The 27,429-nt window shown below is 35.7% G+C and overlaps 2 protein-coding genes across 7 annotated transcripts; both read left to right on the top strand.

Annotated features, from left to right (window-relative positions):
* Positions 1-19,176: 19,176 nt before the first annotated feature.
* Positions 19,177-23,867, top strand: LOC111898320 (protein NLP9). Of its 6 annotated transcripts, none has more exons than XM_023894239.3 (7): positions 19,177-19,312; positions 19,527-19,629; positions 19,720-20,774; positions 20,993-21,037; positions 21,538-22,317; positions 22,429-22,552; positions 22,679-23,867. In XM_023894239.3, the coding sequence occupies exons 3-7, from the start codon at positions 19,872-19,874 to the stop codon at positions 23,518-23,520; spliced, it is 2,694 nt and encodes an 897-aa protein (XP_023750007.2). In that variant the 5' UTR covers positions 19,177-19,312; positions 19,527-19,629; positions 19,720-19,871; the 3' UTR covers positions 23,521-23,867. The 6 variants fall into 6 exon arrangements, with proteins under 6 accessions (XP_023750007.2, XP_023750008.2, XP_023750004.2 ...); XM_023894236.3 differs by having other exon boundaries at positions 19,188-19,359; XM_023894234.3 differs by having other exon boundaries at positions 19,188-19,425.
* Positions 23,868-24,008: 141 nt separating this feature from the next.
* LOC111898321 (pentatricopeptide repeat-containing protein At2g41080) lies at positions 24,009-26,872 on the top strand. The gene is made up of 2 exons (XM_023894241.3): positions 24,009-25,020; positions 25,107-26,872. The coding sequence occupies exons 1-2, from the start codon at positions 24,419-24,421 to the stop codon at positions 26,512-26,514; spliced, it is 2,010 nt and encodes a 669-aa protein (XP_023750009.1). The 5' UTR covers positions 24,009-24,418; the 3' UTR covers positions 26,515-26,872.
* The last annotated feature ends 557 nt before the right edge of the window (positions 26,873-27,429 follow it).

Below are 27,429 nucleotides of genomic sequence, written 5' to 3'. Positions count from 1 at the left end.
TAAACCGTGCCTTTGTGTGTGATTGAACAAATACTAGAACAAGCATATGATTCGAAGTTTATCCATTCCTTTTAACCGTAAAGGGATAAAAGCGATATTTGTGGGCCCCTCGATGATTTAGTGATGACACCTCGAAGTGCTTGGCCAAGCCTGGACTGATTTGATTTGTTCAATTAGTCGATCATCATAAATCGGAAATCAGGAAATAATAGATTGACAGAGAGAATGATTATAATCCATGTCTCAGTACATATGATATCTAGAATGGAGGAATATATGATCCTTATCTAATTGACCCATCATTGATTTGTTCAGAGTTCGACAACAACTTTTAAGAGCTACGATTGCTAGTCGGTTTTTGGAATTATACGCAATAATAGTTTTAGACTTATCCAAGTGGGAGACTATTGGATTAGATGTCTAAGCCCAAATTATTATTTGTATGTATTCGACCCGGCTTGGCATGGTCCATTTGGTTTGCATGGCATTGGAACAATTGGATATACAAAATGAGAAAAAGGATACTAGCGATGTATATTAATATATTATAAGTTCTAATATATTAATATGAAATCATTGTTGGGTTTTGAGCAATCTAACACTTCCTAAGTGTGCATGCAACCCTAATAAACCTTGGATCTATGTTTTCTTCTAAAATACATGCAAATAATAATTTCCAAGGGTTCTTCCTAACTAGCATAGCATAAGGATTATGAATCATAAAACTACTAGTAGAAATACATACCTTTTGATGGTGGTTGATTGCTTGGAGTTTGAGAGCCTAGCACCAATAGTGTGAATGCCTCAAGTGGAATCACAAATCACCACAAACTTTGGAAAACTTTGAGAGAGTAGTATACTTTCTTGTGGAATCGGCCACCACTAAGTCTCACGCTACTAGTGTCTACCCTTAGGCCCTATTTCTTGCATCATATGCTTCTTTATATAGTGTGCATGGTTAGGGTGAAACCCTAATAACCCATGTCTTTTCCTTTCCAAGGATCCATGGGTTAAAAGCTCCATGGATCATCCATGGACTTCCATATTAGCTTAGCCCATTAACAAATGAGTATTAGCCCACACTATATAAAATATAATAGCCCATAATTTAATAAGTCTTCTTTTTAATCTCTAAATTAATTCATAATTAATTTAAGACGAAAACTAATTAAATAACATGACTTCATATTAATATATTATAACTTATAATATATTAATAAATCGTAAGTATACAATTCTCATAAAATTATCCATAAATCGTTTGGGTGAAGTGCAACCCAAATGGACCATGCTGGGCCGGGTCAAGTATGTACCAAATAAGTTATGGACTTAGACACCTTATCCAACAGACTCCCACTTGGATAAGTCTAATAACTATATTTGTGTATGTTACTTCAGGAACCAACCAACAATCGTAGCTCTCGAAAACTCTGTTGAACTATGAAGCGCCATTTTAGATAAGTGATCATATAATCCTCTGTTCTCATGATATCAGCCGGACAAATACATGGAACAACGTCGTACTTATTGTCCAGCAGTTTGTTTCCCGATTTTCGATTTGTTTGACAAAGAACTTAATCGAACACATCAATTTAGTTATGACCGGCCGGTACATAGGTCACAACAGAATCATCGAGGGGCCCAGATATCGCTTTTATTTCTAGAAGGAATAGATAAACTTCGACTCATATACTTGTTCTACTACTTGTTGAATTGTACACAAAGGCACGTTTTATAACATCAAGTTACTGATGCGTTTACGTGCAATAAATGTACAACCAACTCATAGGTAACAACTCATATCTCTAGGTTTGAAGATTTATATGATATTACCGTCTCACGATCACTCGAGATAAATTCCATGAAGTGATACAAGTGAGCGTGGGTTTATTCCAATACTCATAACTTATGAGCACTCATGAATGTTGTAGCAACCATTGCTATGACTAAACCCATTTAGCCATCTACAAACTCGATTCATGACAGTCTTGATTCATACCTACTTCCAACATATGAACGACTGTGGAGTGTTTAAATAACTTAGTCATTCGGAAAGAATAACCTAGCTATTTTGGAAGTCAAAACATGCAAAGTGAAACACAATAATAATCGAATCCAATATGGTCTCAGAACCCTTTTGAATATAAATAGAACCACCTTTTATTTATCACCATATTGATTACACATTATTCATTGTATAATGTTTCAAACAATCAACTTAAGACTTGAATAAAACAACAGTCGTCCCATGCTCCTAGCATGTACACTTTGTTTTTCTAAACAATAGTTATGACATACTCCAAGTATACACACTATGTTTGTCTATGATCCTTACATTGTGATGTAGATCAATTGAACATGATTCCATTGATACTCATTTCACAATCCCAAATCCTTATTGTAAATGTGAGAATCCCCGATTCCTATCATTTACCAAAAAATCTGTTAGATTTCAAACTTTTATGCAATGTTCCTCTTGTAATGATTATTCACAAATTCACAAAACATGTCAACAGTCACTACAGAGTACTCCAAAGGAGATCAACTGTATGGAAACGAAGTCTCATATTCAAAGTACATTGCTTTGAACATCCTTCTTGCATTAAGGTTTTCTAATCTTACATAGATTGAATAACTTCCACCTATGGAGACATTTCCATAGTCCCATTTTGACTATCACTTCCGAACAAGAGTTACTTCTTTTCAGAATATGTCAATATGGTCCTTTCCGACAACTTAAATCATACTTCCAACTGTTCCTGAGCAACCAATCTTTGGCGAACCTCAGATTTGTCCTCGACAATTGCTTAATCACTTTAGTCATATCCAGTTCTAGACTTTTCCCTTCTCAATGCCTTAAGCATTTGGAAAATTTAGAAAAGATGAATATTATAGCACATGCAATCGATCCTATGTCCGAAGCATATGGGACACGATTCATGATGTTTGACTTAAAGACATGATACTAGACCAGTCTTTTGCTACAATATTTTTTATTTGCCATGTTTTCAAATTTTAACTATGAAGAGGGATGCCGTAATCATAATCGAATTTTGAAAACGCAATCTATATAGTGTCACACCCCCGAACCAGACGGCGGAAACGTCCGAGGGCTGTCGTGACTTAATTGAATACCATAACATTGAATATATATGAAACGTAACAACATTCGTCACCATGCATTAATATAGTACAACCGATAAAGTTTACATGGAGTACATTGTTTAAACATTACATTCCCAAAAATAAATTGTTCGATTCATAAATAAGTAAACTGCAAGCCATCACTGAGTACATTTTCCTTTGGTTCACTTGTTACCTGAGAATACAAGTATTTTGAAAAACGTCAACATGTGAAATGTTGGTGAGTTCATAAGCGGTATTTGAAAAGCAACGTTTTGTATTATTTTGAAAACCACCAGAAAATCCGATATTTTCTGAAAAGAGTTTTTGAAAAAGTTTATGAAGATCCATAAGTATGCTTGTTTGTTTCTATAGTTGAAAAAAAAAATGTTCATTAAACTTGTGTACATTTCGAAACTGTATGTATTGAAAAACCCTAGGAAAACCCGATGTTTTCCTAATTCTTTGAATTCCATGAAGTTGAAAATAAAACCATTGCAGCGTGTGAAGTCATCAATTCCAGGCGACGTCGGATTATTGCGCATGTGAATTGCTATAAACACGCGTTACACAAACAACCAGTTTACAACTATACTAACGATCCCGTAGGCGTCGTCCGTACTATTCACGTAATCCAACCGCCCTGACTTTGAGTAATCCCACATCCGAAGAGAAAGAGGGCACGAAGACCTCGATAACTCCATTAGCCGGTTGGGGATAAAAAAAAGAGTACGAGGGGCCCTTGACCCGCCTCGCATTAAAATAACCGACTTTACTAGCAGTACCAAAGGACCCTTGGGGACCAATAGTATATAAGCCATTGAAAGTCCTTTTACGCTGTGTTAGATCATGTAAGACCCAACAACTCGTAAGGTAGAAGTCTTCGGGCCTTAAGATCAGGTCATTGGGCTAGCTAGGCCCAACAAACAAGATTTTACACTTTGGGGCCCAAAGATGGTGCGTAGACGTCTGTGCACTCTCACGTGTGTATTAAATTCCCAAATGTTACTTGTGTGAATCGAGGTATCGTCGTGTTAGTAGTTTTGGATTTTTATTGGTTCGAGACCGAACCAATTCGTTTAACAACGATTTTTGGTATTGTTGTGTATTGTATTTCATCTGTAGTCGCGGTGCCAATATTTGATCATGTTGGGTGTATTGAATTAGCCTTGAAAATTTTCTGTTTTCAGCCCCTCTTTATTTTGTAAATTTACTTTTTCAACCCTTTAATTAAATAAATTTCCGGTTTGGTCCTTAAACCATTTTTCTTGACATTTTAACATCAAAACTTGATGAAATTGATATTTTTCAACATATTTTAGGTTGAAAACAGTTTGAGTCCCTGAAAATACAGTTTTCTCGGTTATAACCCCTCTTTTTCGCAGTTTTTACAATTTTGGCCCAAATTGGAAAATTTTTGCAACTTTGGTCCTTTTTAAATTTGAAAAGCATTTTAAACCTTAGAAAAGGTCTTGGAACACTAGTAGTCCACTGTTTTACAGAAAAACACAGTTTTGGCCCTTCAAAACAGAAAATTTCGCATATTGGGCCCTATTGGGCCGAAAATGTCATTTTTAGCCCATTAAGCTTGAAATTTATGTTTTTAATCCTCCAAAAGAGTATATTTTCAGAAAATACATTATGGAAACTGTTTTGACTCATCCCACCCATCAGAATTCGAAATATTTCATTTTGGGCCCTTTAACTTTATATTTTTAACATTTTATGTCCAAAAATTGAGTTTTTAGCCCAAAGGAAATGTTATTAAGCCATTTAGCTATTTTTCTTGGAACACTTTGTATGTAGAAATATATTTGATGCTAGTATCATTTAACATAAAGTATATCTCGATTTTTAGGGGTTTATGGCTAGATCCAACATTATAAACATACAAAAACACAAATATAAGCATAGAAATCATACAATGCATACAAAACACATATAGATCTACACATTCACTTGTATTCCCCCCCCCCCCCCAAAAAAAAAAACTTATAAAACATAAAAATAGGGGGTATGAAGCTCAGCTTAGGGGGTAGTTTCGGTTCTTGAAGAAAAGATGGAAGAAAACTTGGTGATTTTCGGCCCTAGCACCCCTTGATGAAGATCTCGAGTTTATGGAGTTTTCTAGGAGTATGATCACCAAAGAAACTTGTTTAGAATAAGAGATCTCATGTGAGAGGGGAGTTTTGAAGCTTAGACATGGAAAAACTTACCAAAGGATGATGATAACCTTGAAGAATCCTCTTGAAACACAAGAAAAATTTCGAGACTTTGAATGGAGAGGAAGAGAGAAGTCTTGAGTGATTTAGAGAGATTTTTTTGTGAGATGTGTGTGTGTGTGTAAACTCTCGGCCAAGGGAGGGGAAAGAGAGAAATCAGAAGTGAGTGAAGTGACATGTGCATCGAAACATGTGTTTGTGCATGGAGATCCATGAGAGAATAAGGAGGTGGCATTGAAAGTCAAACCTTCTTCATTTCTTCTTGGATTTGGGCCATGGGCCGAGAATTTAGAAGGAAAAGGAAAAATTTGGGCTTTTATGCCCTCTAGCCCATGTAGAAGTTAGGTTGGATGAGTTTTAACCTAAAAGAAATATAATATGATTTTTACCCTTTGTTGGACTAGTTTAGGTTATTCATGTTTCAAAACTCTTAATTTATTTCATTCTAGGCCCAATATGGCCCATAATGTTGAAATAAATTAATATGGGTCCAATTAGAGCCCAACTAGGGTTCTAAGCCCATGATAGTCAAATTGGAAGCTTATTGGTCCATTGAGTCCAATAAGGAAGTTTTAGTCCAAAATGGACCTAAACAAAAACTTCTAGGGTTTCCAATTGTTTGATGACCATTTGTAGTACTTGTATGATGTATTTAATTGAAGTTTTTGATGTCATAGTAATAGGTATCACACATGCTCTTAAGTTTTTGATTCAACATTAACTTGAATATAGTGATTACAAGACACAAAATTTCTAGTTGTGACATATAGAATTTCTTCAAGTTGAACCATTACAACATAAAATTCATACATATATATTCTTGACTAAAGATGATTAAAATCTCAATCTAAGCTTTAGAATTGAAACGAAGTATAATTTCCTCTCCCTTAATTATAGCAAAACAACTTTTCAACCCCTGCAACTTCACGAATTGAAACTTTGTTTTCTATAATTAACATTGCTAACTTGCAACACTAAACGTAATAATCATGCTCCCACTAACATGATGATTATCAGCATAACACTTATGCTCCCACTAGCTCTGACATATTTCCAGAAATCTGCTGGACTTCTGAAATTTAGATTCATACACCCTTTCTTAGATAGCTCACATGTGTGTCTAAACAATTTTCAGAACTATGAAAAGGGATACCGTAATCATAGTCTTAATTGTTTAGACCGTTGCCATTTCTCACAAGTCCATGTTAGTGTGCCGGTGAACCACACGCGCTCCACTAACGACTTTTGAAAATGAAAATAACACAATTGATATCTACTTAGTGAAAGAGTTTCCTCACCATCATTTTCATGAATCAGAGAGAAACCGTATGATACTTAGATTTTATAGTGTATGAGTTCCTATCCATGTGAATCTGTCAAAACCATAATCACAAGATAAGGTTAGTGACAAATTCAGCCTTACATGGATTAAACTTGTTCAATCTTAGTTTCTTGTCACCTTGGTAGCACAAGGCCCACCAATGCTTCCAAGTTGAACTCTGATAACTCACATGCAAATTCAACTTATTTGAAGTAGGTACAGAAATAAGAATTATGTCAACACGATAGGTTGCAAACCTTAAGTTGTGTGCTAGTGATAAATTACAAGTTTTACTCTTGATTAAATCTTGAAACTCTTTTAGGATCTTTAAGGCTCCCACTGTCCCCTTGACATATAAGTTTCCCTAGTCAAGAACTATTCCTTGACAAAACAAATATTCAAGGGATAGTGTGGATTCTTATCAAGACTAACACTTCACACAATTGGTCTTAGTTGGTCTTTGTCTCATCCAAGACATCACAACTTACCAATCTCAAATGTACAAGGGTAGAAACATTCTACACTACATTTGATAAGTGTTTTAAACCTTACTTTATGTCACTTAATGTTTCAATCTTGGAGTATGACTCTAAGAATTGTTTTGAAACGAAGTATGACTCATCTTTTTGATTTTAACCAATGCAACAATTCATGACCTCTCTTCTTAGCCATAACAATGCACTAAGACATCCTTATAGTATGAATTTGTGATATGGTTTCATAATCATTAAGATGATCATGAAATATGGTACTAAAGTACTCTCCCATCCTTTCAGATTTGAGAAACTTTTACCTTTCTGCCTAATTTAATTCTTCTCATTTGTTTTGTCATACATTGTAACCTTTCCAATGTTACAAAATTATACTTAACCTTATAAGTATAATCATATTTACTAATCTTTAGTAAATCATGACAAATCAATCTTTGTGGTGGACCTTGACCAGCGCACACCCAGTGTACCTAATTCCTTAGTCCTTCAATTGACTCACATATACATGTGATCAAAGAATTAGTCTTAATTTTCAAAGATGAAAATTCTCATTCATCATACAATACAACTTGTATGATTCCAAGTTTCTGTCCAATTGAAACTTGGGTGATGAAAAACTTTCTTCATTTGGTAAATTCAGACACTACCACAAATGAAAAAATCAAATCCACTTTCCAATATTGCTATTACTGGAAACATATAAGCAACAATTTTTCCACAGATGCCATTGTAAGGATATTTTTAAAATAAATAAAATTAAAACCCTTTTTTTCTTTTATTTTAAAACTTTGCGGAAAAACTTATCCTTACAATCCACATGAAAACCTTGTTGTTATCTATTCATAAGCAATATATTATAACTCTTAAGCAACAGCTCAAAATTCTGATTGCCGAACCATGCGATCGAAACCCACCTTTGCAATCAGAATCAACATATACTTACTTTAAGCTTCCTATCTTTTCTTTGATTCTTAAAAACATGAGCATGTGATCCATTCACATTATGTAATAAGAATCTCCAAATAGGAACTTAATAGAGTTAGACAGTGGACTTTACCCGAAGTAGAGTCAAACCTCTTGACTTGATCAACCTTATGACCTTTCAGGTGAATAGGGCAGCTTCGCAACCAATGCCCCTTCCTTTGGCAACAAAACACATGGACCCTTTGGTAATGGCACATGAGACTATCTCAGAATTTGCCTTTCTCTTTACTATTTGGTCAACCGAGTTGACTATAGCCGATCCCTTTCCATTGGGAAGAGAAATCCTTTTCTTGATATCCAATGCTACCATTGTCAATGTCCATGTAGACTTGGGAAGTTGTTCTTTTAATCAAATTTGCTTTACTGGTGTTCCAAATCATTGCTGATTCCACAACACCAAGCAAATAGATAACATCATTAAGGGTCATGTCATAGTCCGTCTCATAGTAGTCCCAAAGAGACTCACTATGTTACTAAGAAAGTGATTGAACATCCAACTTTCACGGGACTTTGACACCCAACTCTTCCGGCTTGTCAATATGTGACTTTATCTCCAAGATGTGAGCACACATAGACTATGCTTGCCAATAGGGATTGAGTGACTTTAAACTTTTCAAGAACTTGTGGGTGAGGGAGAATAATTGGAGGAGGTGGAGGAAGTGAAGCATGATGTTGAGGAACACCATCTTCAAGAGATTTGGGAAGATCATAGTTGTCTGAACCAGACATCTATAATGGAAGAAAATCAAGTTAGTTGATTCAAAGTCCTTAATATAACACCCAATATGAAATATTAAGGCTAGGACCCAACACAATATTTTATAATTTGGAAGAGGGATGCCGTAATCCAAGCTATAAAATATTTGAAGGTACGCGAATGACGATTCACCAATTTCCAACATGAAAAACAAAATAATTTATTAGGTTTTAATTGGATTTGAAATTCCAAGATCTTTTGAGATTCATTGAACTTTTCAATGGCATGTTTCAATCTCGAGTGTGCCCTCTCAAATTTTGTGACTGGGATGCCGAGGATCACAAAACAAGGTGTGAATAACCATACTAATTCACTTGGCACCCTTAATATTATCACCCAATCAATGTGCCGGTTAACCACGCACGCTCCATTGATCTATGACAAACATTAAGTCACCCTTCGTGATCCTTACTAGTCCAAGTTAGTGTGCCGGTTAACCACACACGCTCCACCAACGACTTGGTAAGGTACAAAGTGTGAATTCCATGGGCTAGCACCAAATTCACATTTTTCCTAAAGTAACTAAGATTGGGAATTAAATAAAACATTTAGTTACTTTATAATAATCATTATACTTTTAATGAGAATTTAAAGTCATTGTCCTACCCGTTCGGCTAACGACCCTCCACCAGTCAAGCAAGCGGTGGGTGAGAGTGGACACCCATTAAGTTGCCATTTTATAGGCAACAACCTTATACCCACCTTATAGACCGGCTTCGTGAATGAGGCCTACTAATGGTAAAACGACTTGTTCTTATACATATATATAATAATTAACCATTAATCTTATAATAGTATAAGGGTAGAATTTTAACTTTTTAAAACTTCTAGGGTATGGAATTAAAGTTTGTGTGAGACTTTACAAATTCCAAAACTTGAGGGCAAGTTTTGAACAATTCATAAACTTTTGGATATTCATAACTTATGAGTTTTAATTAAGTGTTTAATACTTTTAATGAAGAGTCTCTTGGAAATCCATAACTTGAGGACAAGTTATGAAGTCCATAAAAGCATTTATTAGAAAAACTCTTCTAAAGTGTAACTTATGACTTCTTAAAAAAACATTTAAAAGAAAAAACTTTTGGAATTCCATAATTTGAGGACAAATTATGAATTCCATTAAAACACATTAAGATCAAGAATTAACTAACAAACAATTTGCAAATAATTCCTATGATCTAACAAAACTCATATGAACATGAACATCCACATCAACAATTTCAAGAATCATATGAACACATATAAACTTGAAATTTTGATTATAACTTTGAAATTGGTCCATCATCATCATTACCACATCAAAAACAGGTTTTATGAGTCCAAAACAGTTTAAGGTAATGATTCTAGACCAATTCCAACACCAAAACTCGAAGATATGTTGTCTGGGGTTCTAACTCGTCGAGTGCATGAACCAACTCGCCGAGTTGGATGAATTTTGTCTTGGACTCGTCGAGTCCCTTCATGGACTCGGCGAGTCTGCTGTACAGACAGCACATAAACTTCGATTTTCAGCAATTTGCATCAAGTATTCAAGAAAACAAGCCTAGGCTCTGATACCACTGTTGGGTTTTGAGCAATCTAACACTTCCTAAGTGTGCATGCAACCCTAATAAACCTTGGATCTATGTTTTCTTCTAAAATACATGCAAATAATATTTTCCAAGGTTTCTTCCTAACTAGCATAGCATAAGGATTATGAATCATAAAACTACTAGTAGAAATACATACCTTTTGATGGTGGTTGATTGCTTGGAGTTTGAGAGCCTAGCACCAATAGTGTGAATGCCTCAAGTGGAATCACAAATCACCACAAACTTTGGAAAACTTTGAGAGAGTAGTATACTTTCTTGTGGAATCGGCCACCACTAAGTCTCACGCTACTAGTGTCTACCCTTAGGCCCTATTTCTTGCATCATATGCTTCTTTATATAGTGTGCATGGTTAGGGTGAAACCCTAATAACCCATGTCTTTTCCTTTCCAAGGATCCATGGGTTAAAAGCTCCATGGATCATCCATGGACTTCCATATTAGCGTAGCCCATTAACAAATGAGTATTAGCCCACACTATATAAAATATAATAGCCCATAATTTAATCAGTCTTCTTTTTAATCTCTAAATTAATTCATAATTAATTTAAGACTAAAACTAATTAAATAACATGGCTTCATATTAATATATTATAACTTATAATATATTAATAAATCGTAAGTATACAATTCTCATAAAATTATCCATAAATCATTTGGGTGAAGTGCAACCCAAATGGACCATGCCAGGCCGGGTCAAGTATGTACCAAATAAGTTATGGACTTAGACACCTTATCCAACAATCATATTATTTAATTAGTATTGATCAAGAATTAATTTAGTGATCAAAAGGAACTAATTAAATATGGACTCTTATATATAGTTGGTGGGCCAAGTTCATTTAGGTTGGGCTAAGCTTTCATGGATAGTCCATGGAGTGTTTAACCCATGGATCCTATGGAAATGAAAGGTCATGGGTATTAGGGTTTACATGAATGTAAACCTAATCCTCCACACTATATAAAGAGGTTTATGGTTCATGAAATGACACTAGTGGAACTAGTGTGATTAGTATGTATACACAAGAGGGAAAAACCGAATTTTGTACAAGTATCCTTATTCTCATGTTATTCCAAGTGTTCTTGATGTTGTGTGAATCATTTGAGTTGTCACACTTGAGGCACTAGGCTCTTAAGCTCCATGGAATAAAGCTACAACAAAGAGGTATGTTATTCTACTAGATTTTATATTACTTGTACTTCATAATATGATAGTTAGGATAATACCTTGGAAAATTGATATTTGCATGTATAATAGAGAAAACATAGATCCAATGTATTTAGGGTTGCATGTACACCTTAGGAGTCTTAGAATGCTCAAAACCCAACAGGAAAACATTCCAAAATACCAAGAATCCCAGTGTAGGAAAATTGACACCTAAATGGGAAGGACCGTATCTCATTGATTCAAAAGCAGGAAATAGGGCGTATTGGCTAGACACCCTTAAAGGTAATGTCCTACCAAGATCCTGGAATTTCATCCACCAAAAATCATACTTCATGTAAGTTATGTTGATCTTTCTCAAACAAACTCTAGGTACACTCTCTCTACCTTTATTCTTATCCGACTCTATTTATTATTATGAAAGCCAATACTAACTTAAGCATCGGAGGGGCGTTAGCCAAGCTAATGCCTACCCCAAGATAACGTTTGCTATGTGCAGAAAATCAAAGATCCTAACACATAATCATCCTAGCATTCACAGATCCTAACAGGTAGAGATCCTGATGTTTAATGATCCTGAGATTTGAGGATCTTAGGATTCGGGGATCCCAATAGATACATGGTTATGTAATCTTTATGATTGCAATAGGTAATTATACATATAACTACGAATAGAGACAGGTCGTCTCTCCTACGACTAAGGGTACTTAATCCCCTCTAAGGTTTAAAGAGTTAATTGCCTCTTTCTTACGAGTTAAGGTTTCTACACCTCGCTTGGATGCACAAAATCTTACTATGGGATGTGAATAAGGGGATCATTTCACGCTTTAGTGACTTGGCAACCCTCTTATTTCTGAACATATCTCAAGATCCTAACATTTGAACATAAGGTTTATAACACTTACGTGTTATCCTAAGTTGGGCTCTTCCCCAATGATTTCATAAGGTTTATAACGCTAACGTGTTGTCTTAATTCAGATCTTCCCTAGTGATTTTGTAAGGTTAATAAGACTTACGTGTTATACTAAGTTGGGATCCTCCCCATAAAAAAAACTTATGGTCTATAACATTTTCATGTTATCATCCAATTTGGAATTTTCCCTAGTGATTTACTAAAGCTTGTAACACTAACGTGTTGCCTTAAAATTGGGATTTTCCCCAGTGTTCTGCTAAGAACTATAACATTAACATGTTGTCTAAAGTTGGGATGCTCGCCTGAAAATATGCAAGGCTTGTGACATTATCATACAAAACAAGAGTTTTCCTAATTTTTTCTCCAAGATGGCGTTATTTCCAATTGATTCTTAAGGTGGGATACTTCCCAGTTCACTAAGTTAAGGATCCTCCTTGATGAACTCCTAAAGAAAAGATATTTTCCATACGGAAGCTTCCAGACTTCTCATGAGTCAAATGGTCGCAAATCCTAAGGACGAGCAGGTTCTATCTATCCTTTAAAATTATTCTTTTCCTCCATAAAAAAGGTTTACTATCCTAAAAAAAGATCTTAACTATTTTAGGATCCCAGTTTGATAACTAATCATTTCAGGCTAATCAGATCTTAAAACGTTCTTGTAAGTTTTGAACTCTTTAGGATCCTGATTATGTAAGGATTCTCTAAAATCCTACAATCATATCAAGAAAATTAACCATGGAAGCAGAGAAGTATGAAACAACCATACATAAAAAATTGGTACATTAATTCCACGAAAAACAAGAATTGTCTTGTACACAATTATGTAAAATGTTTTTATCTAACAGGCCTAGACCGTGGCTTGGTCATCATCGTCTGAGCTCTTCTTCTCCTCATTCGTCTTTGGCTACTGCTCCTTAGGATCATCACTGGTCTTGACATGTTCACTCTTTAATTCAGCATGGGCTGTGCGCTACCCAGCCAGGTTCTAGGATCCTACGTTAGCCACATCTTCAGCTAAATTGATATTGGCTTTCCAAACAGCCATGTCCATGCTAGCTTTCACTTCAGTGATCACCTCTGCCATCTCTGCATTATGCTCCTCCTCTTTCTCGGCCTTTTCCTTGTTTAGGAGTTCCACTTATCTCTAGAGATCCTCATTGGTCGTCATCCACACTTTTTCTTGTTCCTTTAAAAGCTTGTTTAGTCTTTTCAGTCCGGATCCTCAAGTCTATGGAAACACAATCAAAGAACTGGAACAAGAGTTACATTAGAAAGAGTGTAAGGCAAAGCTTAAGAAAGAAAAGTAACACTAACACCTACAGCTTCAGAAGAGGAAACTAGCCTCTGAAGTGCATCCTCAGCTCCAAGGTTTTCCAAGCTCAAGTCCGTATCTTCGGGAGTTTTCCTATTCCGGGATCCTGGAGTCTTTATAGTCAGATCAATGTGGGCCTTTTATTTAGGCAAGGGAGGAGCTAGTCTTCTCTTTCTTCACATCTATCTGGCCACTTAACATAGCCGTATCAAGATCATAAATGGAGAAATGAGCACTAGCCCATGTGGCTTTGGATCCAGGGAAAACCAAAGAAGTCTTTAAAATTTCTCAAAGACCAAAGATGAAAGTACTCAAGGATCCTTATTGGTAGTCATAGGGATGATAGCAATTGAACTTTCTTGATGAATGAAAGATCAAGCTTGAATATCTTTTTAGAATCAGGCAGATCAAGGAAGTTCTTGATCCTATCCTCGGTGTCTTCAGCTGGGGGAACTAAGTCTACAAACTTGAAAGCTGCAAAAACAAATAAATAAATAAATAAATAAATAAAAATAAGAAGTGTGAATATTGGGACCCTCGATGTAAAAATAAGGAATCCTACCCTTTTTAACCCATAATTGAGGTAAAAGATTTCCACTGGGAATCAAGTCGAGATCCCCCACCAAGATCAGGAGTTTTCTAGGGTTGGCCGGCTACTATCGGAGATTTATTAGGGATTTCTCCAAGATTTCCGTCCCCCACACCAGGTTGACTCGGAAGGGCATTGCTTTTACTTGGGGTCCCAAGCCGCATACCTCATTTGAGACTCTTCGCGCAGCGATTGTGCGAAGCCCCGACGTTAGCCCTCCCCTAGGGAATGGAGGACTTTATGGTTTACTGTGATGCATCTATATATGGGTTGGGTGCGGTGCTAATGCAGAGAGGGAACGTGATAGCATACACATCGAGGTAGTTGAAGCCTCATGAGACGAGGTATCCCACCCATGATCTAGAGTTGAGGGCGGTGGTGTTCGCCCTCAAGATCTGGCGCCACTATTTATATGGGGTTCAGTGTACCATATACATGGACCACAAGAGTCTGAAGTATCTCATGGATCACCCCAACCTGAATATGCATCAGAGGAGGTGGTTGGATGTGGTGAAAGATTATGATTATGAGATCATGTATCGTCCGGGAAAGGCTAACGTGGTAGCCGACGCCCTGAGCCGTCGAGCAGAGAGCGCCCCAATTTGAGACGTGTGTATGAGGATGACAGTGATGACTCCAGTTTTGGATACCATCCGAGAGGCCCAGGTGGAGGCCGTGAGACCGGAGAACCGCAAGAGGGAGCGGGTGATTGGACAGGTTTCAGATTTTGTAACGGATAGTCGAGGGCTTATGACTTCCGAGGACAGATTTGGGTGCCCTATACGAGCGGAGCTCGAGGTATACTGATGGAGGAGGCGCATAGATTGAGATTCTTGATCCATCCCGGGGCCACTAAGATGTATTTGGACCTAAAGAGAGATTACTGGTGGCCAGAGGGTCCCAACCAGACCGGACTAGAGGGTCCAACAAGCAATGGGACTGGAGGTCCCAACCAGACCAGACCAGAGGGTCCAACGAGCCTATAGGACTGGAGGGTCAACCAAACCGGACCAGAGGGTCCAACGAGCCATGGGACTGGAGGGTCCCAACCAGACCGGACCGGAGGGTCCAACGAGCCATGGGACTGTAGGGTCCCAACCAGACCGAACCGGAGTGTCCAACGAGCTGTAGGACTGGAGGGTCCCACTGAGACACATTGACCGGAGGGTTTTATAAAGCTATAGACTTGAGTGGCTAGTTATTTGTGCGTGGTATTTTGGGGAACTCACTAAGCTTTGTGTTTACCGTGTTATGTGTTATGTGTTTCAGGTACCTCCAAGGATCGCGGGAAGACATCGGCGTGATTGTACACACTTGTTCGAGATTATGTTGAGGATTCTGGGATATCACTTTTGTGTGGATTCATGTTGACATTGAGACACATATGATTTTTATGAATATAATATAGAGTTTTATGTGTTTAAAAAAAATGAAAATTTTGGTTTGAAAACTTACGTCGTTACATTGTACTAAGTTTTTGAGTTCTTAGCGATGAAGTATTTCTCATACAGAATATTCTTAAATTGTTAAGTCTAGGATTTTTGTCGTCGTTTGTATTCCGAGCCTTAACAGCGTTTGCATTTCTTTGTCGTCACATTTAGATATATAGTTGTACATACACTATTATACATATACTTTTAAGACTACGTAAATTCGAATCTATATAACATTGAAGACATAAAAATATTACTTCAATTCTTTGTTTTCTTGAAGCGTTAATAGTCTTTCCATAAGTTTTATAAAAAATATCTTATTTTATATAAACAATCATATTCTATAAAACTACTCATTTTTATATAATACTACAAGATCTCCTTATAAACTCCATTTTTATATAAAATATCATTTTTATATAAAAATTATCATATTTTATAAAACTACTTATTTTTATAAAATGTTACAAAATCATTTTATAAACTTTATTTTTATATAAAATATCAAATTTATATAAAAATAATCACATTTTATAAAAACTACTTACTTTATAAAATGTTACAAGATCTTTTTATAAACTCCATGTTTATATAAAATAACAATTTTATATAAAAATAATCATATTTCATAAAAACTACTTATTTTTATAAAATGTTACAATATCCTTTTATAAACTCAATTTTTATATAAAATATCAATTTTATATAAAATAATCATATTTTATAAAAACTACATAGTTTATAAAATGTTCAAGATCCTTTTATAAACTCTATTTTTTTATATAAAATATCAATTTTATATAAAAATAATCATATTTTATAAAAACTACATAGTTTATAAAATGTTTCAAGATCCTTTTATAAACTCTATTTTTATATAAAATATCAATTTTATATAAAAATAATCATATTTTATAAAAACTACTTATTTTATAAAATATTACAAGGTCTTTTTATAAACTCCATTTTTGTATAAAATAACAATTTTATATAAAAATAATCATGTTTTATAACATAAATCCAATGGAACACTTATGTATCTATAAGCCTAGTTATCTCATATTATATTTACACTTTAGACCTTGCTTGTAAATAAATTAACAAAGTATGTCCTAAGTCTATAATTTTATTGATTTGTTTTATTAATGACCATTCTAACACTAATGGTTAGTTTTGATTATCAACCAAAAATACTTGCATGGACTTATGTCACAAAGATAATACCAATACATATATTTATATTGGCATCTAATATTTCATATAATTGTTTTAACGCTACATAAGCAACAAAGGAGACTAGTTTTATCATGCATGAAATATTTTTGTATATTTGTTGCATGTTTTTTTATATAAATAAGATGTTGGGTGGTAACATGTTACAGAGAATGTTGAGAGTATATGACATATTATAGTATTATACTTTCTTATCTAGCATGCAACGTATGTATGTATCTCCCCCCAAAATTTGTAAAAATAAAAGAAAAGGGGTCATAAAGACTCACCTTTGTTGCATGATCTAAACTCGAGACTTGTTCATTTTTAGGAAGGCTTCTTGTGTCACCTTTAAAACTGATACTAAGGAAGAGTTCGGGTTGTTTTGGGCGATCAACAAACGGGTTTATGGTCTCCAACTTTCAGCTCAAAATCAACAAAGAAAAGTAGAAGAGGGGATTGTTTACGTGAGTTTTTGGGGTGCCTCATGGGAAGAATATATATGAGATTATATGGTTGTAAATTTGTACTGTGGGTCTCATGTGATGTGGGCAATAGTTTATGTTGTACACGTTGCATGCAAAAGTTCTTTTCAATTGTAGTCTTGGAAAAGAAACGTGGGTTTTAGCCACTATTTTGTGACAATTGAGAGATGCTCCATGTAGAGCAATAGGCATTAACGTTGTACAACCACTATTTTTCATCATGAATCCTTGTATTGTATGATATTATTGCTTTCTATTTTATGATAATCGAGATATGGGGTTTTCTAGGTGATGTACGCAAGTATAACTATTAATATATGTATGGTTTTATGTTGGTTAAGTAAAACTTTGTCGTTCCAACTAATGAAGGTAGTTTAATTAAACAAGTGGTTAGTAGTGTCCCATGTGTATCTATCTAAAATATACGCATGTTGGATTCGGCTCAATCCTTTTAGTAAAAGATTGGGCCGAGTTTAATTGAAATTCAATTAAGAGAACGAAAGTTATTGATCCAAAGTATCCATTGCCTGAAACTCAAATTTAATCTCATTCCATATTTCACAAGCAGCACCTAGTTCAGGACGCCATTTGGTTGTTACATCATGACTCGTTCGACTCTATTGAGGAGCTCCACTACCTCTAGTGCGAGAAACCAAAGGTATCAAATGCGAAATGTATAAATACATGTTGATTTTTAATGCATTCATTCTTGTGTTTTGTCACTTTCCACGCGGCGAATTCAAAAACAGTATGTCCCGTTGTGAAACTCTCACTCCTCAAACCCACGAGAAGGGAGACCCCAGTAAGATCCAGAAACCTGTTTCCTCCTATCCATCTAAAGACAAAAATGTCAGTGTGGATCTTCCATCCAGTGAGTCAGTCAAAAAGTTCACAAAATTCACAGTTGCTTCTTTTTTAACGAAAATATTTGTATGCTGATAGACGTCAAAGAGAACATCCCTAACCATAAACATGTCGGTATTTGAAGTCTGAAAGCTCTGTATAACGAACCATATATATCCAAACATGCATTGCGGTTAATTGGGCATATCCGTTGACGTGGGAATAAGGAATCACGAGCCAATATCGAAAGATAGTACGGTATTTCACAGGAAACATATATTGGCTGAGACCATACATTTAAGACCATCAGTATTGATGGTTAGCAGAAAATCATGAGCATGAGATGCTCGAAAACACTCAACAACTGTTTTCTGTCCGACAGACATGTTCAACTCGACTTCCATATCCATGATAATTTTTGCTAAAAAAAGCAAAACCCAAGGTTTTTTTGGGATTTACGAAGATATCATTATTAGTGAAACCGCTATATCCGTTCACGAGTTGCCATCCTAAGTTTAGCATAAAGACAGGATGCTTGGCTTTTGTCGATTCAATATCGAACCCACTCGCCCTTGCCTAATAGTTCCAAGTTTCAACTTTCTATGTTTGCTGGATAATAATCAGATTTTGAACTTTTAGTTTTTCCCAAAAATAAAACCAATGATTACAACCGTTTGTGTAATTGTGTAGTAAAATGTAAAAGGGCAACAAAACAAAGCCTGCTTCCTTTTATAGGCGGTAGTAAAATGGTTTTCTGTTGTGTTCTGACGTGCACATTCTATTTTTGGAATGAGTCCACCTCATTTCTCAATTCCCGTAGCCATTTCAGAGCAATCCTCTTTCTCTCGGAGTCTGGGGTTCGCATAGTTTCGAGGTTTTCAACTCGCTTCTTTGTCAACTTCCTTTGGTCGGTAATGGTCGGTAATTTTGCAAGCTATAAGCACCAGATATCGATTCAATTTTACAGTTTAGGGTTCCTTAGTTTTGGTATTTTTTTGCTTGCCAACTATTAAAATTCAATTTCCTTAATAGTTAAACTACTATTTCATTGATTGGTTGTATGTTTGGTCATTTCTTGGATTCTTCAGCCAGTAAAAGTCATGAATCTGAGATTGGATTTGTGTTATTGATATGAACATCTGTGGCTTTCCGCAATTCGCAGCTGGAAGAGGCCAATTTGTTCCATCCCAGGTTTGTTTTATACTTATTCCCCTTTAAATATCTTCAGAAATCACTTGGCTTCTGCACCGATTAGTATTTGATTTTCGTCTGCCGTGTTAGCTTCGTTGAATTTGAGTCTCCGACACATATTACGACTTGGTGAGATCGAGATAAAAAAAAAACTCCACGGTGGGATCGTATTATCGTTGAGTCTTAAAAGACTGAAACTAGCAGATGTAGGAATTCTAGTTTCGCTGTGAACAATCTTCAAAATGGAATTCCCTTCCCCATCAAAAGATAAGCCGATAGGTTTCTGGGCTTCTCCAAGACCTCAGATGGAGAATCCTGCATCCATGGATGGTTTCACAAGGCCAGACGACCCATTCAACAGCTTCTCTGAGCTCATGAACTTTGATACTTACGCTGGGTGGTGTACAAGTCCTTCAGCAGCTGATCAGATGTTAGCATCTTTTGCCCTATCAGCCGGCTATGCACCCTATGATTACACAAACTTCACAGAACAAGTCAAATCCGGTTTTCTCCCAACTGATGGAGAAATTAATGGCGTAGAAAGAGTATCCTTTCCTACCCCAGACACCCAGTTCACCATACCTGTGAATTCATCTGATGAAAATGGAAATGGAAGTTCTTGTCAACAGAAAAAATTTCAAGAAAATGGAAATGGTATCATCCATAGGTCACCAGGTGGTCGACCCCTTGCTGAAAAGATGTTGAAAGCATTGTCTTTGTTCAAAGATTCATCTGGAGCAGGGATTTTGGCTCAAGTTTGGGTTCCAATTATGGAAGGTGATAAGTATATATTAAGCACATGTGAGCAGCCTTATTTGCTTGATCAGATGCTGGCTGGATATCGAGAAGTTTCCAGAGGCTTCACGTTTTCAGCTGAAGTGAAACCTGGTGGCTTTTTAGGGCTTCCTGGTAGGGTTTTCAGCTCAAAAGTTCCTGAGTGGACTTCAAATGTTTCCCACTATAATAAAGGTGAATACCTGCGTAAAGATCTTGCACTTAGTCATGAAGTCCGAGGATCTATTGCTCTACCTATTTTTGAAGATGACTCATATGATACATCTTGTTGTGCTGTTCTTGAACTTGTTACAATGAAAGAGAAGGCTGATTTCAGTGCAGAGATGGATCATGTTTCACGTGCTCTTGAGGTAAACTTTTTGTTACTCATAGAAGGAATATGTTTGGAGTTACTGTTTCTTTTGTTTCTTTGGTGAAGTTACTCTAATCCTTTGGTAAACCAACTGTGCTGTTAATCTTTTCTTGTAAAAGATCATGCACTCAGTCTTGATTTCTTGTTTTCTGCATAGTTTGTGAATCTATGCTGTTGTAAAATTATAACCTCTATTTTTTTTTTTAATCTTTGCAGAGTGTGAACCTGAAAAGTGTTGCACCTCCTCGACTATATAAGCAGGTATTTGATGAATAGGGTGGATTTTATTGCAAGGTTAAATAGATTTCCTTTGTATATATAATGTCAAATTGTTTAAATGATCCCATTGTAGTATTTCTTACGAAACCCAACTAAACCCTTCTTGAGCACAATTCAAATCTGGATAATCATCTATGAAATGTTTTGTTTCTTTCATGAGATAATTAATGAACTCGAATCCATGTTTTTATATTATTTTTCCCTGATATTAGATCCGGGAAAGCTGGAAAACTTTCTTTCTTAAACAGTCAAAAAAAGTATAAATGACCATTTTACCCTTGTGTTTCTTTTGCATGTAGTCCACTATGCTGCTTAGTTCCATATACTATGTTGCATTATAGGATCAACTTGAATGTGAAATGTTGATCTTTTGATAAACTCACTCAACTCTCACTTAGCTCCATAGGAGAAAATGACCATTTTACCCTTATGTATCTTGGAACGCAAAGTCTTGATTTTTTGTTGGATCATCATTTTTGCAGTGCCTCTCAAAAAACCAAATGGCTGCACTATCCGAAATAACGGATGTTCTTCGAGCAGTATGCCATGCACACAGACTACCCGTTGCCCTAACATGGATCCCATGTAGCTACAACGAAAAACTCCATGACGAAACCATAAAAGTACGTGTCGGAGGGCGAAAACGTAATTTCAACTCATCAGAAAAACCAATCCTATGCATCCAAACCGACGCCTGTTACGTCAACGAACGAGAAATGCAAGGCTTCATTCAAGCATGCAGTGAACATCACCTTGAAGAAGGACAAGGAATTGCCGGAAAAGCCCTTCAATCAAATCACCCTTTTTTCTACCCTGATGTAAAAGACTACGATATTCGCCAATACCCACTTGTCCAACATGCAAGAAAATTTGGCCTAAATGCTGCTGTTGCAATTAGACTCAGGAGTACTTACACTGGTGATGATGATTATATCTTGGAGTTTTTTCTTCCTGTTAACATGAAAGGCTCCACAGAACAACAACTTTTGTTGAATAATTTATCCGGGACTATGCAGAGGATTTGTAGGAGTTTGAGGACAGTTTCGGAAAGTGAATTGTCAGGGGTAGGTGGGGGTGTGAGTGGGGGTGGGGTGGATGCTGGCTTTCAGATGGGGGTAGATGAACGTTCATTGCCACTTGAAGTATCAAGAAGCTCTTCTGAGAAGAAATATGTTGAAGGGAGTTTGATTCCTGGTGATCAAGTTTCTGTTAATGGCACTGAATCTGTTGATGTTAGGATTGGACCTCGTCCACCCGATCAGGTAATATTACCTTTTGAATTATATATATATATATATATATATATATATATATATATATATATATATATATATATATATATATGTTGACTAAAATGTTGTGTTGACTTGTAGATGGTTGGTGGATCAAGGAGACAATCAGAGAAAAAGCGAAGTACAGCAGAGAAGAATGTTAGCTTAAGTGTTCTACAACAATACTTTTCTGGAAGCCTTAAGGATGCTGCTAAAGCAATTGGAGGTAATAATAATAATAATAATATTTTACAATTTGATTGGGAGGTTTTAAAATTATAAGTACGTTATTATAAGACTAAACATGTTATAAACAACAATGAAAATCGGTTCTTGTTTTGTACTTTTGTAGTTTGTCCTACTACACTGAAAAGGATATGCAGACAACACGGGATTTCCCGATGGCCATCACGAAAAATAAATAAAGTAAATCGTTCGTTAAAAAAAATACAAACGGTTCTCGACTCAGTACAAGGAGTGGAAGGCGGGTTAAAATTCGACCCAACAACCGGTGGACTCGTACCCGCAAACCCGGTCAACCCTGTCAACCAAGACACGCAAAAATCAGTCAAAGTTGAAGACGAATCATACACGATAGTCAACAAGTCAACTTCCATCCCGATCGTGACAAACTCCATAAACAGTTTAAAAACTCCATGGACGTTTTCGAAACCAGATCAAAGCTCGGGTTGTGATGACATGGACACGTGTGATGACATGGAAAAATCCAACCAATCAACTTCTTCCAGCATGACGGATTCGTCAAATGGGTCGATGATGAATGGAAGTTCATCGAGTTCTCCGGTTTTTAAATCACCAAAAAACGAAATGTTGTTTGGAGATGAAGGGAATAATAATAATAATAATAATAATAATAATAATAATAAGATGATAACTGTAAAGGCTACATATAAAGAAGATACAGTAAGGTTTAAGTATGATCCTTTGTCTGGATGGTTTCAGCTGTATGAAGAAGTTGGGAAAAGGTTTAAGATAGAAAGAGGGACTTTTCAGCTTAAGTATAAAGACGATGAAGAGGAATGGGTTTTGTTGGTTTGTGAATCGGATTGGATCGAGTGTTTGGAGATTTTGGAGTTTCTTGGGACTCGAAATGTTAAGTTTCTTGTGAGAGATGCTACTTTTGGGATGGGCAGTTCGGGCGGGAGTAACTGTTTCTTGATGGGCAGCTGTTGAGATCCGGGCGGTTTATGGTGTTTTTTTTTTTTTTTTTTTTAATTAAAAAATAAAATGGTTATTCTCATGGTTTTTCATTGCTTCCTGTTTGAAGGGCCAAATGGACTTTGGGTTTTTTGGTGTTGAGAAGTCGGGAAGCTTAAGGTTTTTAGTTAAATTTGAATAATCATGTGTAATTGTAATGGTGTTGTTGTAACATGTTACATGTATAGGTATGGAGAAGGTGATAGGAGTAGTTGGAGTTTTTTTTTTTTTTTGCTTTTTTCTAGTTGTTTAATTTAAAAGTTGGAAACTTCGGCTTATGTTGAATAGTTTTATATAAGCAATAGTTAAACCATACTTTTTAAGTGAAACTTCTTTTATTCTCGATTATAAGCACTCGTGGTTGAACCATTGTGGGCTTTTATTTCTTATGTCAGCTTATACTGTTACTTATGGAAAGTCTCTTTTTTATTAGGTGGATGGTGGATATACAACTTTCTACATCAGTTTAATATGATTCATATATGATTTGAGCATTGTTGTTCATACCTCACTGACAATCTCTCATATATATATATACTTAGATAAAAGATAAACGAAGCAATAAATATGAATTTTCATATTGAAAACCATAAATGCTTTATTTATATTAGATCAAACTTCGTAATTGTAGACGAATGCAACATGAACTTTAAATTTTGGTCAAAGAGTTTATTCTTGAATCTCTTGATTTTGTCACGATGTTCACTTTGAAGAGCTCTACTACATTCGTTTAATCTTTGGGGTACAATTTGCAACTTCAAAGTCATTAAAAAGACCTATTTTTAGGATTTAGCCAATGTTTCTTGTAGAACTCAAAAGACCCAATTAAAACTCAGCAAAAGGCAACTAATCAGAAGAGTTGGTATGTTGATGCATGGACAAGTTATACCTTCAAAAGCTCTGCAATGTCCGTTTAAGCTCCATCAATCGCCTTTATTCTACTACCACAAGAACCATTAAATATCCTCCATCAAAACCACCTCCAGAAAAATTTCTACACCTTTGTTCAAAAGGTCGAATCACTGAAGCATTCAAGACCTTCAGTTCCGAAGTATATTCTGATCCATCTCTCGTTTCTCACCTCCTCAAATCATGCATACAACTCAACTCGCTCTCGCTTGTCCAACAACTCCATTCGTTGATAATCACGTCCGGGTTTTCTTCAACCAGGTTCGTCACCAACCACCTCCTCAATACTTACCTGAAGTTCGGTCAATCACAGACTGCCCACTCATTGTTCGACGTAATGCCCAAGAAAAACATCATGTCGTATAACATATTGATCGGAGGTTTTGTGCAAAGTGGCGACTTGGATACAGCACGCAAAGTGTTCGATGAAATGCCCGAAAGAAATATCGCAACATGGAATGCCTTGATTGCAGGTTTCACCGATTTTGAATGTAATGAGGAAGCTTTGAGACTTTTCTCGGAGATGCACGTTTTGGGGTTTTATCCCGATGAATTTACTCTTGGCAGGTGAGATCAATAATCAATTCTTCATTTCTTTTCAACTTTTTTCAAAAGTTTATGCCTTTCTTACATCTTGAATTCATCAATGGCAGTGTTCTTCGTGGATGTGCTGGCTTAAAAAGCTTAACTTCTGGCCAACAGGTTCATGCCTATGCAGTTAAAACAGGAGTCCAAGTTAATGTGATTGTAGGGAGTTCACTTGCTCACATGTACATCAAATCAGGAAGTTTATCAGAAGGAGAAAAGGTGATAAAATCCATGCCCTTTCATACTGTAGTTGCTTATAACACACTTATCACAGGAAGAGTTCAAAGTGGATCTTCAGAAGAAGCTTTAAATCAATACTACATAATGAAAATGTCAGGATTTAAACCAGATAAAATCACATTCGTAAGCATACTAAGTTCATGTTCCCAGTTAGCAACACTTGGTCAAGGTCAACAGATTCATGCAGAGTCAATAAAATCCGGTGCCACGTCATCAGTTTCTGTCCTTAGTTCCTTAGTTAGCATGTATTCAAGATGTGGGTGTATTCAAGATTCTCTAAAAGCATTTTCAGAAACAAAAATCCCGGATACTGTACTTTGGAGTTCAATGATTGCAGCTTATGGGTTTCATGGAATGGGAAAAAAGGCGCTTGATTTATTTAACTTAATGGAAAAAGAAGAATTAGAACCGAATAATGTCACGTTTTTGAGCTTACTCTATGCTTGTAGTCATTGTGGATTGAAAGACAAAGGGATTGAAATTTTCCATTTGATGAAAGAAAAATACAAATTGGAGCCTCAATTAGAACACTACACTTGTTTAGTTGATCTCCTAGGACGATTTGGTCATTTAGAAGAAGCGGAAAATGTCATTAGAACTATGCCCGTGAAGGCGGATTCGATTATATGGAAAACCCTTTTGTCCGCGTGTAGAATTTATAAAAACGCTGACATGGCAAAAAGAATCGGTCAAGAAGTCATTAAAGTCAACCCTAATGACTCGGCATCATACATCCTACTTTCCAACATACAAGCATCTGCTAAAAAATGGGAAAACGTGTCGGATTTTAGAAAGGAGATGAGAGATAGAGGGGTAAAAAAGGAACCTGGTGTAAGTTGGTTTGAGATGAAGAACGAGGTTCATCAATTTTGTATGAGTGATAAATCCCATAAAGATTCGAAAAAAATTGATCTTTATTTGAAAAAACTTACTTTAGAGATGAAGTTATTAGGGTATAAACCGGATATGGGGTCCGTTTTGCATGATATGGATCTTGAGGAAAAGGAAGATGATTTGGTTCATCATAGTGAGAAATTGGCAATTGCTTTTGCTTTAATGAATACACCGGATTGTGTTCCGATTAGGGTTATGAAGAATTTACGGGTGTGTAATGATTGTCATGTTGCTATTAAGTATATATCGGCGATTAAAAAGAGGGAGATTATTGTTCGTGATGCTAGTAGGTTTCATCATTTTAAAGATGGTGAATGTTCCTGTGGAGATTATTGGTAATTTAACAAGAGGTTATTTTATTGTTATCTTTTGTGATATGCAGTTTTAGTGGACCTAAAGAAATGAGAACAATACTTAATTCGGGGAGATATAGAGTATTGTTTATGTTTGACTTAATACTTAATACATACAAAATGTCTTAATATGTTAAGTGGAAGAGAGGTGGCTTTATTTTTTTTTTTTCGAGAAAGAGAGAGGTGGCTTTATCTTTGAGACACTATTTTTTACCATATCGCCTTTTGCCTTAAATCCTCCCCTTCTTTTATCTTCTATGCTATAGGTTCAAATCCTTATATTGTAAGATTATATATTTTATATTGTAAGATTCTTTTCTATATATTCCTTTTGTTCATTAAAATTACAATCGCAACATATGCCTTTATTTATAGTTTATGAAAGTGGTTCACTGTTAGGCTGCATTTGTTCCATGGAAGTTGATTGTATTGTACTCATGGACTTGGACAAGCTCTTTAGAGTTGTTTTAGATGATGAAGAGATGGTGGGTCTTTACATTCAAACGCGCTATAAAGATATATATTCAGAATTTTATATGAAATAGTAGAATTAAAAATAGTCAAACAATCATCAAGAAACATCTTTAGTATTAGTGTAAACTACAAAAAATGGAAACTTATTATTTAGTTTAGAGTAAACTAGATTATGACCTTACGTGGGGAATGTATTAAAAAAATATATAAAGTCATAAAAAGCCAACACAATAAAAAAATAAGATAAATTAACATAAAGAGACTTTGTGTTATTTATTATACTGAAATATCTAAAAAATAAAATAAAATGTCAGATTATCTGTAATCATTGTAGGATCTTTTTGTAGACAACTTATTTTTGTTTTATTAGTTGGACGACCTTCATCGTCACATATGAGTACCTTTAAGCCTTTTTTTTACTTGTCAC

This window comes from Lactuca sativa, chromosome 3, assembly GCF_002870075.4.
Source record: "Lactuca sativa cultivar Salinas chromosome 3, Lsat_Salinas_v11, whole genome shotgun sequence".
Taxonomy (NCBI): domain Eukaryota; kingdom Viridiplantae; phylum Streptophyta; class Magnoliopsida; order Asterales; family Asteraceae; genus Lactuca; species Lactuca sativa.
This window is presented reverse-complemented; position numbering and strand designations above follow the sequence as displayed.